Source organism: Notothenia coriiceps, unplaced genomic scaffold, assembly GCF_000735185.1.
Source record: "Notothenia coriiceps isolate Sejong01 unplaced genomic scaffold, NC01 NC01_scaffold00026424, whole genome shotgun sequence".
NCBI lineage: Eukaryota > Metazoa > Chordata > Actinopteri > Perciformes > Nototheniidae > Notothenia > Notothenia coriiceps.
In genome coordinates, this window is record NW_011359125.1 from 491,477 (window position 1) to 506,696 (window position 15,220).

General features: G+C 40.0%; 2 protein-coding genes across 3 annotated transcripts in view; one reads left to right on the top strand and one right to left on the bottom strand.

Annotated features, from left to right (window-relative positions):
* Positions 1 to 2,015, top strand: part of ccnd3 (cyclin D3) — a 3,841-nt gene extending 1,826 nt beyond the window's left edge. Inside the window, exons 3-5 of one of the 2 annotated variants that reach the window (XM_010784627.1) lie at positions 98 to 260; positions 1,074 to 1,207; positions 1,534 to 2,015. In XM_010784627.1, the coding sequence (XP_010782929.1) occupies positions 98 to 260; positions 1,074 to 1,207; positions 1,534 to 1,662 (426 nt within the window). In that variant the 3' untranslated portion in view covers positions 1,663 to 2,015. Of the gene's footprint in view, positions 1 to 97; positions 261 to 1,073; positions 1,208 to 1,464 lie in introns of both variants that reach the window. The other variant, XM_010784626.1, reaches the window with a different exon arrangement.
* Positions 2,010 to 12,593, bottom strand: nuak2 (NUAK family, SNF1-like kinase, 2). Its single transcript, XM_010784625.1, has 6 exons — positions 12,056 to 12,593; positions 7,545 to 7,665; positions 6,900 to 7,051; positions 5,778 to 5,843; positions 5,094 to 5,346; positions 2,010 to 4,998 (listed from the first exon to the last, which is right to left on the bottom strand). The coding sequence occupies exons 1-6, from the start codon at positions 12,290 to 12,292 to the stop codon at positions 3,950 to 3,952; spliced, it is 1,878 nt and encodes a 625-aa protein (XP_010782927.1). The 5' UTR covers positions 12,293 to 12,593; the 3' UTR covers positions 2,010 to 3,949.
* Positions 12,594 to 15,220: the final 2,627 nt, after the last annotated feature.

The following is a 15,220-nucleotide window of genomic DNA, read 5'->3' on the forward strand; positions in this document are numbered from 1 at the left end:
GTGTGTGTGTGTGTGTGTGTGTGTGTGTGTGTGTGTGTGTGTGTGTGTGTGTGTGTGTGTGTGTGTGTGTGTGTGTGTGTGTGTGTGTGTGTTTCAGCAGTGGGAGGTGGAAGTCGTGTCCAGGTTAGACTGGTGTCTGGCGTCTGTGGTACCCTCTGACTTCCTGGAGCCAGTCCTGCACGCTCTCCCCTTTGTTCAGCCCCACCACTTTCCTAACATGCGCAGGCATGTTCACTCCTACATTGCTCTGTCAGTCACTGGTAAGTTCCCTATCGAACACAAGATGCTTTTTTCCCTAATAAAGTACACTAGAAGAGAATATGCATAAGCAGTGGATGCAAGTATTTTACCATATATATATAAATATCTCTGTTCAATTATTTATGTGCCCAATAATAAGGCTATTGTAGCAATAAAACTAGGATTTTATATCCCTTGTCATACAATCAGTGATAAAGAAAATGGAAGTGAGCATTTAATGTAACAGTGAAAGAAAAGTATTTCCACGCTGTGGACAATGGACACAAAGCAGCCATAACTTTGATTACGATGTGTCAGCAGTTCATTTAGGAGACAAAGAGCTGAGTTTGTGTAATCCTGTGTTGTCCGCTGTTAAAGACCAGCGTCCAACTATTCAGCTGGATGATTTCCCACGAATCTCTGTGGTGCTGCCCGAGGCAGCAGGTCACAGGGATACGTTCAGTTTAGTGCTGTTTTAGACTATGATGTTACAGCGCATACAATTAAGACAATTCCTGACTTCTGACAATGTAACTCTTTTAAAAAGTTGTCTGAGCGAGGATTGAATATCTAATGCTTCGTCTCAGTGTATCTCCTGCCTGAAGCAATTAGGATAATCAACCACATTATCAGGTTTTGGAAAATGTCTGCTTTTGTCCATCAGGGTGTGTCTACAATGGTGGCATCTGTTTGAATGTCAACTTCGAGCCTTGCCTATTTAGCACCTGCTGCAATAGTCTACAATACTTCAAGTGAACAACAATTGCCCATCATAATTAATAAATTAAGTATGATTAATTTTAAGGTAAGTTATATCCCTCTCTTTTCCTCAGACGGCAGGTTTTCAGTGTACTCTCCCTCCACTGTTGCATGTGCCTGTGTGAGCATTGCCACACAGAGGCTACAGTTATCGGACTCCTCTGATTCAGTGATGACGTTTTTGGCCAACCTTTTGGTCATTGATCTGGTAAGGGTAACCTTTAACTGACATTTGTCGATAATATTTTTTGGGACTTTGCCCTATTGTCAACATTGTCGGGAATGTTTGTGATCATTTTAGAAAGCACTCTGATAACAGTCTTTGGGAAAAATACAAATAAATGTTTGACATTTGTTTAGAAGAGTCAGTTATCATGTACATGGATTATTAGTCAATATCTATAGAAAGAAAGTCTGTCCATGTCCCACTGAAGAACTTATGCTTGTGTCCCTGACCATGAACAGAGCCCTGTCCTCCTCTGCTATGAGCAACTGGGCATTGTGTTGGAGCTCAGCCTACCCTCTGGTTTCCAGGCAAGTGTTAGCAGATCAGGAGCAAACAGCTCAGAGATCAGCTACACCCCTGCTGTCTTTCAGGATGCTGTATTGACACCAGTGACATCTCCCCAGGAAATCCATCTCAAACACTCCTCCCTGATATGACAGGCTAAAATGAATTATAGATGCAAGTACATGTGCATGTAGAAGAAAGAGCCTAAATATCAAGATAAATGTTTCTAAATGCCATTTCTCTTTTATCATAGTTTTTTCCAAGTTCCTTCTGCGACATGTAGAGCTTTTACAGTTTGAGATTGCTTTTGTTATATCTACTTTTAAAATATATATTTAGCATTAATCTTGATTAATTGAAAATGTAATAAAATCTTCATATCTGGACAGTTCTAATGATTGTGAAAATATGTTTTATGCATGGTTTCAACATATTCAAATCCCTTGTGGCTTTTATCAATATTCGGCAACATAAAAGATGTAATAAAACAATGTCCAGCTTTCAAGTTCACCATTTTTTTTATTGATTTCCTCATCCCAGGCATAACAGCATGGCATATCACACGGTCATATAAACGATAAACCCAGTAACTTTGGCAAACAGGGTTTATTACTGTTAAAGAAAATAATATTAACAGAACCTGCAACTTCTGGGTCAAGGGGGAGAGATAAACAGTAATGAAATGCCCAAACGCACTTTATATATTCTACAAAAAAAGTGAAAGATACCATTTTAGACCCGTCTTCCTCTGTGTCACACTTCAAGAATAAAATATTCAGATTTCTGTTACATAATAGAAATGAATGACAATAACTCCCAGTTGAAATAAGGTATTTGCTAGTTTACGTTTGTATAGGCTTTACATTCCTGATCAGATTCTTATTTTGGCAAAAAATAACCATAAATAACTGAAAATATACACATTTTACCATTCCAGTTCCTTAACAAAAGCATGGCTTTGCAGCATCTGGGTACTGCAACTTATTATACAATAACTTAATACTTCAATTATAGCTGATAAATACATTGTATGCATCAGGTTTCCATGGGGTGATAGAGTGCGGAAATGTTCCAGGCCTGGGTTTATGTTCTAATTTAATCCCAGCAGGCCAATCCAATTAAGCAACTCCAGTTTGCAGCGTGACATGTCATACAGAAAGAAAGAAAACCTTTTTCTCTGATTACCAGGAGGCCATTCATAAAGCAGGAGTTGGAACCAGATAGCAGATAACGTGTCAAACTTAATGATCCTTATCAGCATTTATAAAATCATAATTTTACGATTGTACATTTGGAAACCTAACGCTTTATTAGTTTAAGGATACACTTCTAATCCGGCTTTGTGAAATACTGTACCACCGCTCGTGTCAAGATATTTAAAATTAAAATGCATACACCTGAGCTTCATGACTGATCTTGTACATTCAGTTGAAGAGCTATACATTGTACACAGCCTAGAGGAGAGAGCTGGGGCACCATTTTTAGAATTTCAACTTGTGACCTGCAAAACTTTAAAAAAAAACTTAAGTAAGCCCCACCTTTCCTGTGAAACTGCCATCTGCACACAGAGTGAATGACCTGTGCTGTTGTGCTCAGGAGCAAAAAGCAGGTTCAACTGGTTATGCTCAATATGATTATCATTCAAGTATTATCCAAACTCGAAACAAGTAATTTCAAGAAGAAAAAAAACAATGGAAAAAAAATGCTCTTTGAGAGCTGAAGTCCCTGTTACAAACAAACGTTCCTCTTGGAACTTTTTTTGTTTCTTTGAATAAAGACAAACAAAAAAAGTCCAATGACATAGCAAATTTCATCTTTGGTATCCATGAAATGTCATTTTCCTCATACCCAAAGCTCAGTTAAAGCTGTAAAATACCCATCCTAGCATTAAATCTGGTCATTATTGCTTAAAAAAAATTAAGGTTGTTGTCAGCTGTTAAGTTGTAAACACTTTATCAAACTGTCCTGCAGACAATAAAATACACTTACTCTGTGGCTTAAGCCATATTCAAACAACCGCTGACTGTTAGTGTCAGTTTTTTTGTCAATTGTCACTGAGCAAAGTGTTTAACACACTGTTTCTTTTTGACGTAGTAGACCAGAGTTTTTGACCCACATCAGCTTCTTTCACTAAGGTTCTTTGAAATGGAAATGTTTAACTGCAGCATCATTCTTATAAAATACTGTGCCATCTGGTTATTTATAGCCTGTTTTACTCAAATGACAGGCAACAATCACCATACAATACAATCGGATGTTTAACAAGAAACCTCTTTTTTGGTACTGTGCAAATCCCTGAAGTTAGCTGATCATTATTACTAAAATGTACTAGTGATTTCGCTTAATGCACTTTGGCTTTTGAGTATTCAGTAGTTAGCTGTTAGTCAAAACTTCTGAAAAACAATTCTTTAGTCAGTGTTCTTCAATAATAACTGGACTTCAGCTTGCTGCAGAGCCTCGTGTAACCACGGCCTGCTTGTAAGCCTCTGTAACATTATCGCAGTCTGTGATGGAAAAGGCACTGTCAGCCACTCCAGCCTCGTAGCAGTTCCAGGACCTCAGTGGCCCGGCCCCCAGCATCCTGTCTTCTTTGATATCCAGCAGGTTGTCAGCAGACACACATCCTCTCAAGCTAGGCTTGGCTGGTGTTTCCACTTGTGCTGGATGTCGTACACGATCTGGCAGATCCAGCTGGTCAAAGGACTCAGAAGACAGAATGCTGTCCTCGCTGATGCCGCCACTCGGCCTCGACCTGGCGCCTGTGCACGGTAAAGAAGCTGCCAGCTGGTCCAGAGAGCCAAACTCCTGCAGCCTGCCGGAGGAGAACTTTCCATTGCGCTTCAAAATGCCTTTCTTATGGGTTGGTGCTGAAGGGCACTCTTTAGTTTGTGGTGCCCAGCCAGAATCACTGTTGTCAGGAGAGGAGGAGTAGTACCCGGACTCGTGCTCGGTGGGCTTCTTTAGGATACCTTTGCGGGGCAGCAGTGCAGCCGAAGGAGCATTAGCCGCTGTAGCATCACCCAACATTTTCTGAGGCTCCACTGGACTTACAGCAGGGGCTTCACTCAGGGCCTTCTGTTTCACACTGTTGCGCCTCTTTAAAATACCCTTATAGGGGCGACTGTCTGTGCTTACTTCATGAATGGTCTGGGAGACATTGTTTTCTTTTCGTGACCTTCGCAGAGAGCGCTGCCGGACTACATCCCCTCCTCCGCCCGGCGAGCGGAGCAGGCAGCGCATCTTGGAGCCATTCTCCAGCAAAGGTCTTGATGTACGGCGCAGCCAACTAGCAATGCTAGCCAGCCCAGCAGGGTGTGATGTGGAGGGGGAGGCTGGTGAAGGGGTCTGCTCTAGTGTACTGCTCTTTGTTTCGGCCAGTAATGGCTGCTGGTAGCCCCAGTTAAGCCACCAGTGTCCTGCAATCTCCTCTATTGTGGCCCTGCGCTCAGGATTTACCATTAGCATCCAACGTATAAGCCCACATGCATCTGAGAGGAAGAGCAATAGAGAAAAGAAAACCTGTTAATCTTTCCATTTTAATCCAGACCATGACTAGAATAAAAAGTTGAGATGAAAGACTCACCAGAGGGGTTGGTGGGTTTACGATAGTTTCCAGTGCTGATCTGTTGGACCAATGCCTTGTGGTTATTTCCATCAAATGGCATGGTGCCGTGAACCATCGTGTACAACAGCACACCAAGAGACCAGGTGTCCACCTCCGGCCCACGGTAAGGCCGTCCATTGACGATCTCCGGGGAGGCGTACAGAGGGCTGCCGCAGAAGGTCTGGAGAAACTCATCACGCTGGTAGAGGTTGGACAGGCCAAAGTCTGCAATCTGTGAGAACAAGAAGGAGACATTAACCTGAGAAACATAGTATTTTCATTAGATCAGAGTAGGAAGAAAATGTGGTATTAATAGATTATCAATATTACACCTGATAAAATTGTGTTAATTATCCAGTGGCACGTTAATAATGTATGTTCCTTCTGCTCTTGCTCTACCTCCTTGCCCAAACAACCCACACAAAATGTGTGTAATTAATTTGCCAAAAGGGAGAGAAAAAAAATATATTCTGTCAGATATTATCATATAATTTATGGATATTACACATGTCCTTTATATCTTTAGACAAAGCACCATCTGCTGTCATATATAATCTAAACTAACACAGATGATATAACCTAACGCTGCAGACTTTTATACCCATGAGCCCTGTGTGTGTAAATGTGTAGTTGTGTTGGTTGGAACTTGTCCCATAAACATACCTTCACGTTGCCGTTGCCATCTAGTAAAATATTCTCCAGTTTCAGGTCTCGGTGTACTATTCCATTCTGAGAGGGAGGGGAAATAAAGATATTCGTTTTTTGCATTTTAAATGATAATGTCTCCACCCGGGCCATTATGCACCAGTTTACTGGAAGTGGTCTTTTTCCTATAAAAGGATCAGTCATTACTGGGACAGAACACATTCTTTTCTGAGATTTTTTTCTGGTACATCAGCTGTGCTTCATTGTCCTCCGCTCTGTAGGGGGGCATGCCTTTGACTCGAGCACAGCCTGAACGTGTTGCTCTCGAACATGCAGGTCAACTACTTCTGCTGCTTGTAGCAACGGATACATTATGTTTGAAGCATTTAGTAATTGTTAAGATGCAGTCATAAAGAAACGATTGCGTTACTTTATAATTCATGTCGTTTACCATAATATAACCATTTTTTAAAAGATGGCTATGTTCAATCAATGTATAAAGTAACATGGAAAATTAAATATTTAACGAGACGTCATCAGCACTCAATAAAAGTGCAATGAGACAGATGGTTAGCACAAAATATGACAGGGCAATTCACTCTGTAAATACTGTCTAGCAAACCTGTAGCAGCTCTGCAAAGTGCTGAACTGCTACAATAAAATATAGTGTGCTGTAAAAACCACAACTGATTATGTGTGTGTGTGTAGCCTTTCTGTTCCATCACACCCTCATTAAGAGTGTCAGACCGTGCATGTTGTGTGTGTTGGGCCGGTTGGCCTTTAGCCCTGACGCTAGCTCTCTGCAGACAAACTGTTCATTTCCCCCTGCAGCGTTCTCACAGCCTCCCTGTGCAGATCAGCAGGCGCACACTGAATAATACCCATTATGTAACTTTGGGGGTGCCGCTGCCCTGGAAAAAAACAATGAGCGAAGCAGCTAGTCCTAGTGGGGCTCTGCGTCATCAGCTTTGACGTACTGTAGCAGCCACGCATGAAGGGAACTGAGATAGACACCATACATAGGTAATATACCTACATTTTGTTTTTCAAAACTTGATTCCAATGTCCCATGATTACATCTTCTGTAAAAGAAAACAATGTGCTCTGTATAAAATGATTGGATTATGAGAGACTGCCTACCTGATGGCAGTAGTGCACAGCAGATACAATCTGTCTGAAGAAGCTCCTGGTGTCCCGCTCAGAGATGCTCCTCTTGTCACAGATGTAGTCGTACAGGTCTCCCCGGCTGGCATACTCCATCACTATCACAATTTTGTCTTTGTTCTCAAATACTGAAAAAAAAAAAAAAAAACACCTTTTATTTCGGATTTCATACTCAACTAATCACCGTAATGGAACTGAATGATCTGGACTGATCAGTACAAACACACACTGTATGTTCAATTAAGGACGCATTGAAAACAAACTACAGAACTTCCTTTAGCCCCTATTTCACTCCTCTGATTAGGATAAACAGGGCCCCATGATGATTGTATTGTAATCAAACATGCACTGAAGTGGACAAACACTGAATGATGACTATCTGATCAGGCGTGAGAGGCACTGGAAGACACGAGGCCTGCACATTATCCCACAGCGCTGACGGGGTATAAACTCTTATGTAACGTAGCATATTCTGCACAAAAGAGTTGCGTAACCAAACTCTGAATCTCAAACAAAGACTGTTTGAGAAATCTTTTCAGGCATCACTTTTCACGCTGCATGCTGGAGATTCAGTCACGATGTAAACTACACACAAAAAGCATCACATTTTGCATACTGTACCTTCATATATGGTGATGATGTGCGGGTGGCAGAGTGAGGACATGATCTCAATTTCTCTGCGAATGTGAACCAGGTCTTGCTCATCTTTGATCTTCTCCTTTCTGATCGACTTTATGGCAACCTGAACAAAGACGAAATGAATCTATTTTACTTACTTGCAGGGAATATTCAATAACATTTTACAGCTTTATAGTTTCAGAGTCAAATATTTTCTTTAAAAGCCACTGTGTAATAATCATCAGCCGCTGTGGCCACAAGTAATAATTTCAGAATAATGGTAAACATTAACACAGTGTAACCGGAGCACAATTTTGGAGGAGTCATAAAAACAATAAACCGTCTTTGTAGTGTTAGTTACACAGCAATAACCATTTTTAATGGTTTGCCAACATAAGCCTCAATGAGATACTTGTCAAACCAGACGAGTGAGGGTGCATACTGAAATGCACAAGGGTGTGTTTCATTGGTAATTATTCCAAATTTACAGTTGGAAGAATACACTTAAGCATTGCAATATTATGTTTTGGGACGCTGTATTCACTCTTAAAAACAATACATATATCTAATAGATTTCAGGCAAATATTTATGGCAGACAGCGGCTCAGACTGCAGTAAAACTGTCATACATGCAAATCTCACTCTTCTGATTGCATAATACACCTTTTTCTTTCAAATTATTTCCTAAAAAAAAAAATCAGTCGCATGATATCAGCTTGCTTAATATCTCAATATATTTAATGTACATCCTGAATCGTATCATATCCCCAGATTCTTGCCGAAGTGTTTTTCCTGGTGCCATGTCGGCCATTTTGGCAATAGTTTCGGTTTTTTAAGAATTCCTATTCATTCTGCCTTCAATAAGACTAGCCTTCCGTCCAAGGTATGTCCTCTTGGGAGAGGAACAATGGGCAGTGAGCCGTAAACTCTGCTATGTCGTTTCCACCGAGGCAGAGGGAACACCGGGTCAACTATTGTGTGCTGTAATGAAATCCATTGTCTGCTGTTACGTCTGTGAGACTCATACAGAAGAATAAAGAAATGTAAATCTGAATAGAATCTGTTGGGGAGCTTTTGACATGTCTGTATGTCTTCATGTTGTGTTTGAACCCCAGATGCCTGAGATTCCTCTGTGCACCGAGTGCGTCATCAGACTACCCCGACGCTGAAGGGTGTCATGAGGCACCAGGAGGGCAGCAGTGGTGGGGTGTCTTTGTTTTCTCTCGTTTCAAACCCCTGAGGCTACAGACACAAGGGAAGTGAGTAAAGCAGCGACTTGTCATATCAGTCCCAACCCCAACACACAACTGTCTCCCGTCATGAGTCACCGTCTGGCCTCGGCGCTCCTCCGGGTCAGCATGGTGTCCACACCACATAGCTTTCTCCCCGATTCTGGGAACCGTGGTTTCCTTCTTTTGTTTGCATAGCTTTCAGACGGGCTGGACTCCCACTCATGATGAGTTCACACCCCTGTGCAGTTATCCCCGTGTGTGCAGTCTTTGTAACGATCAGCATGTTCCACGCAATAGGCACTGAGGTCTAAAACTTTTAGTTCCTGTACGAATAAACACATATTCTTCGCACTTGAACAACAATTTGAAGTGTAACTGTTGCATAGCTAACTAAGCCAACTGGAAAGGCTAGTGTTAGCTTGTGGATGTGTATGATTCATTTAAAGCGAAGAGCAAAATAAATAAAATGTAACCTCTCCCCGACACATTGCATTTCATATTAATACGAATATTCCCGAAATAACTAAGCCCATTTCAATATAAACCAAAATAATCATTAGGGTTGGTTACGTACCCTTTAGTGAATATCTCCGACTGACCTAATACTGCATTAACATTATAAGTTAACTTTGAAACATACACATTTTCCCATGTATGCACACATAAATAAAATACCATAATTAACAAAGCATTGGCAGTTAATTGTAATATATCCTTTCTCCTACTACAACTAGTATTAATAGTAGTTGGGTTTCAGTTGAATACTTTTATTTGGCAAAACTATGGATTAGAGCTGAAACCAATGAGAAAAATGTATCAACAAACATTCTGATGATTAATCATTCATATACCATTTTCCTAGCAAATAATCCAAGTTCCTGGTTCTTATTTAGCTGATTTTCTTTGAATTTGTGTTTTGGGGGAATTTGTATAGACCAAGAATTAATAACGATTATTGCAGCCCTACATTTCATATTTACTCACTACTGCTTTACATTTTCCCCATAGGCATTTACTTGCTTAATTTGTTAAAAAAAAGATTTTAAATGTAGTAACAACTAGTTTGAAACGAGCTAGTTGCCACTGAAGACTTAGAAGAGACTTTGCCCTCAACCTCAGTAATAGATTTGTAAATACCTTGTGAAACCCTAAAAAAGTGTTAAGTAACAGATGCACATTTAGAATTCATGTCACGCAGCGATGTGTGCTGAAACCTCCAACCTAAGTGGGTTATGTAATCAAATCATGCATGTAGATAATGGGAACAGCTGTAGTGCCAACGCACGCAAGATGAAGCCATCCTTTGTGCCGTGTCCCTCCCCGTGTCAAATTACATATCTTTGTCCATTGTGTTGTCAATACTAAAAGGTAGGTGGATAAAAACAACACAGATGAAATTTTCTCCGTTCTATGTTTACTGCTGTTTGAGCCGTACTGAATTCAAAACATACATTTGGGATAATCAGTATTCTGATGTTTCTTTGAACACAGGTTTCAGGCAGGACTATAACAAGGTAGCTGCCTTCAGGGATCAATTTCAGACACCAACTCATATCCTATAAAAGCAAAGTGCATCAGCAGCGGGAAGTCTTGTCACAGCAGAGATTGTGTTGGTTGACAAGGCTGAACCTGTATCACTACTTGTTTACTGCAGGTAAAAAGGGGGAATTCCTGACTAACTTCCTTGGCTTCTAAGCGCTTTCACTCATGATCGTTTTACACAGAGTATTTCTCGTAAACATCACCTGTCAGCTGAGCCCAAATTGCTGGCAAAGAGACTTCATTTCCAGGCCAAGTATCTGTTTTGGTTTTTTTGATGAGTCACTATGCCTTTTTTTAAATAGGTGTGCTTTTTGTTTTAAATACTTTGCCTATAATTTGCAATTCCTGTTGCATACACTACACTATGGAAATAAGAATATACGATATAACAAATAGTTGATTATTGATAGAAGAACTATTGTATTATGCAGACTCGATTGCCTGTTTATAAATCATAACTAGTGAAACCAAATGCGGTAAAAAGCAGAAGCCCTGCAGTAAACCTTCAAGAAGTCATTCGTTTTTGTTGAAACTATTTTAGAAAAGCAGTTAAATTGTATTGCATTGTACTGAGGTGTTACTTAGGATTAGTCTACCATCATTCATAAACAGGTAATGCACTTGTAGACATTTAAGAATACAAGCACTTCTGGTGAAGTAAAACACATTCTAAATTTGGATACACTATAGCATTTGTTTTATCTTTCAACAAAAACGGCATTTCCATGTGTTTGCCAACTCCTCCCAGTGCCTCAGGGTTATCTCTGTCAAGTCGGTTTTAAATTCCTCCCATTTCCCCTTAGGTCCCAGGGAACTGGAATTTACCTAAACTGCTAGTGGCTGATATTTTCCCCATCCAGCTTTATCACAAAAAGTTACCTAACTTTCCTGTTTAAATAGCTGAGACAATGTCACACAACCTTTCCAACAAAACGCCTTTCCTTTATTGTCTTAATGCCAAAGAGGGGCCAAAAGGAGGTGACTTAGTGTGCGGTGACAGCATTACAGGATCCAGGGTGATCTTACACACACGTAGTGATTTGTTTTCAAGCGATCTGTTTTAGTACATCACAAATAACTTATTCATAGGTTTATCACACACACAGGACCATATATGTGTGAACTGGTATCACAATGTGAAAATGTTGATTTTACTACACCGCTTAATAATTATTCTCATTTTTATATTATTATGATTATTACGAGGTTAATGATTTGCTTTTAGTTCAAACAAAGGACTAACATTGCAAAGTACAAACAAAGTGTCAACCAGACGTTTTGGTATCCACTGATACAGTTGGTGATAATACAATGTTAAGATTAGTATAAGGGTTGCAATTGAGCAAATATTAAAATAAACATCGTATTCAGTGATCTAATCAGAAGCAAGGACTTGACACAGCTTTCAGGAAAACTATGAGAAAAGTAAGAGCAGCCCCCCTAAAACAAACACAGTGAAGTCTGAGGGCAAACATTAGCTGGTTTGTCAACTTACAAAGAAATAACCGCAGCAGACACAAACATACCTCCTTTATTAGTTTGTAATTATTTACAATGAGAAACTGGAAGCCAGCCTTGAATAATTTAAATCCATATTATGTGTGCAAACATTACAGCTCTCAATCGCTAAGCAACTATGGCTAATGGGGCCGCAGAACAGGAACAGACTTCAATGCCGACTGTGTTGAGGATCAAAACAAGTATGTACAATTGTAATTAAATAACATAGTTAGTTCTTACCAGTCTCCCGGATCTTTCCTTGGCTTTCTTCACTTTGCCGTAGGTTCCTTTCCCCAGGGTCTCCAGAAACTCGTACCTGTGTTTCAGGTTGTGTTTGTGGTGGTGTCTCTTCACGGCTTGTCTTTTCACGGTCACCTGGGACGGAGCTTTTCCAAAAACAGGAGCATTTTCGGTTGAACAAGCCCCAACAGACGGCCTAGGGTTTGACGAAAGACTGGAAACATTTAAGTCCTCCATGCTGACACAACGGTGTTGCTCTTTTTGGCTTGTTTACAGATGCAGGTGTCGTTGTTAACGTGCATTCCCCCGTGCGGAGCTCTGCCGGTGTTGGAGCAAGTTGCTACCAAAGGTACAGATCGGATAAAAGTGTAATCATGAACTCCTCCAACTCCGGCAGTGAGACAGACTACTACAAGTGAGCGTTGAAGACAGAAACTAAACGCGTGTGTGTCCCCTGTGCGGCGCGGTGACCATTATCAGCACCAGGTACACGGCGTGCTACGACACGAGCTGACCTCAGCCACGTCAAATAGTGGAGGGGCGGTTCAGGTGCACAGAGGAGCGCTTGATATGAGACACGGGGCAGCGCCGGGGAGTGTGCAATCACATATTTAGGTCCGTTTTTTGTTTCCTTGCTAAGCTTCCCAGGGAAATAATTAACATTACTTTGACTTTAAAAAGTAACATTTTACTTTTTAAAGTCAAAGTAATGAGACTTATTTTTTCACAAACTTCAAACTCCAATCCAAGTGGTTGTTCTATGATGCTTCACAGTGCAAACTAATAGCAGCAGCAGCAGACTGCAACATGAATGTCTTATTAATGGCAGTAGTCCGTGTACCTTAAAAGGTCCGATGGTTGGCTGTGGTGGAAATTACCTTTAAGTACTTTTACTTCAGGCTACTGTAGCCTATTTATAACAACGTTGACGTATGTGCTAATTTACTATACACGCATTTCCATGTATTCTACGTTATTTTACTCTACTACAGCACTATGATAACTGTACTCTGCAGAATTAGATGACTGTGATATGAAATATTATATATGAAATCAAATTAAAATTGGCCACACTTTAACAACCAGCAGATATAGTAAATTATTATGCATCACAACATATAATCCATTAATTTAGAATACAAACATTTTCAAAAATGTTACTGTAAAGACTTTTGAAGTATTACTTTGAAACATTTTTAAAGCAGGACTTTTATTTCAAACAGATTATTTCCAAGCTGTGGCAGGCTCTTGCTTCTTTTAGATTCAAGTATATGTTCGTAGTTCTAATGAGGAGCACAACATGCTCTCCCAGCGTGTGTGCTACTGATGTTACAATCGGTGTGCAAAAACATATACAACAAGCGCACCACAAAATTAAAAGTAGAAATGTAAGGTACTAGTTGCTTCTTCATATTTTCGTATCCACTACAAGTCAGAGGGAGATATCCTACTTTTTACTCCACAACATTAACTTGACAGCTTTGGTTACTTTATATAATAATATGTACAACAACAACAACAACAACAACAACAACAACAACAACAACAACAACAAATAAAAATACATAGAATACATTAATAAAGAAAATTAAACCACCCACATTTTTCAAATTGTTCCACCTTTGACCAACTACCAGCAATATGCTTTTATGCATCACTATTAACATTTTAGTGAAATTCTTTATGCAATATTTTATCATTCTATTTCAATGTTTTGACATTGAACTATTGCTTTTAACTAAGTAAAACATCCACCTAGTTGTAACCATAGACTGTTGTAACATAGAAACAATTAATGTGACAACTATATTGCTCAGAACAATCATTTTATTTTTAACCTTTTAGATTAGTTAAAATGATAATTTAAACGACATATGTACAGAGAATTGAACGCTTGACACCATTTTGCGGTGTTCAATAACTGTGAAAAGAGCCACTGGAATAGCATAGTTATAGTCGCAAGCACTTACTGTTAATAAACTCAGAGATATCATTGGTATCATTATGTGAAAATACTTCTAATGATATAACTATGATATCATTTTATCCTCATCCTGATAACAAACATCGATTCAAAAACCTTGGCTGACTTCATGGAGCTTGCATGTGTGTTACCTTTTAGTCAGGTTCACCCTAAACAGACAGTCTGTTGCCTACTGACCTGAGAGAAATACATTATAGAAAAGAGCAAGTGGTTGGATTATAAATGTCGTTAAAGATGTTGGCCACTGGAGGGCACCCTGCAAGTTATAAGAATGTGTTGGATGGTTTGAACAGTTGGTTTAACCCAAATAAGACAGCAAGTGGCTATGTCACATATTTACCTAATAAGCACATGTTCACTGTTTAATATCCTCTTCACAATGTATTATTATTTGACATAGCTGATGAATAGATCAATAGAAATCAAATGCTCTACATCTTGAAATGTACTAAAATAGTGGGACACATTTCCACACAGGGCCGTGGGAAGTAGGGGTGTTGAGGATGCTGCAGCACCCCCTGGTGGAGGACAGGGGATCTGCACTTCTACAAGATATAATAAAAAAAAAACGAATTTTCAGCCTTGATGTAACAACATTCATAATTAAGTAAAGATAACACCCTTTTCACCCCGGTTACATTTTCCATTTGCCCTGTACGATGGACGTTGTAGTGATGAAATGGGGGATGTTGGTTTATCAGGCGCCCGCAGCTCACAGCCAAAGTGAGAGAGATAGAGAGAGGGGGTGCACCGGTACCGGCGGGGATTGTTGTTCTGTTGCGCTAATGGATATAAGAAGCTGTTTCTACAATAATGTGGAGGGAGATTTCTGTCCTGTCAGACTGAGAGGCTCAGTGAGTTAAAGGACTCTGAGGGTTTAGATCAGTGGTCACCAACCTTTTTAAGCCCAAGATCACCGACCTCGGCCTAGGTGAAAGGCGAGATCTACCTATTGCAGAATTGAGTGAAAAAGATGGCCCAGACAGAGCTTCCAATTTGAGGCCTTTTATATAGGCTAATTGCATCTGAATTACTGTTACAATGAAGGCTCCATAATCAGCTCACAGCATATAGNTTCATATCCTCACCCCCGGACCCCTCTAGAGGATGTGAAGTCCACCCCCCAATTAAAACATGTTATAATACTAAATACATTTGAAGCCTTTTTATATAAGCTGTCC

What these genes read in the sequence shown, in the direction of transcription:
- nuak2 (XM_010784625.1), bottom strand. Translation starts at nt 12,292, where the DNA reads ATGGAGGACTTAAATGTTTCCAGTCTTTCGTCAAACCCTAGGCCGTCT. An exon ending in CATCATCACCATATATGAAG is followed by an intron (nt 7,052 to 7,544) that starts GTACAGTATGCA and finishes TTTTTTTTTCAG; the next exon opens with TATTTGAGAACAAAGACAAA. An exon ending in ATGGCAACGGCAACGTGAAG is followed by an intron (nt 5,347 to 5,777) that starts GTATGTTTATGG and finishes TTGTTCTCACAG; the next exon opens with ATTGCAGACTTTGGCCTGTC.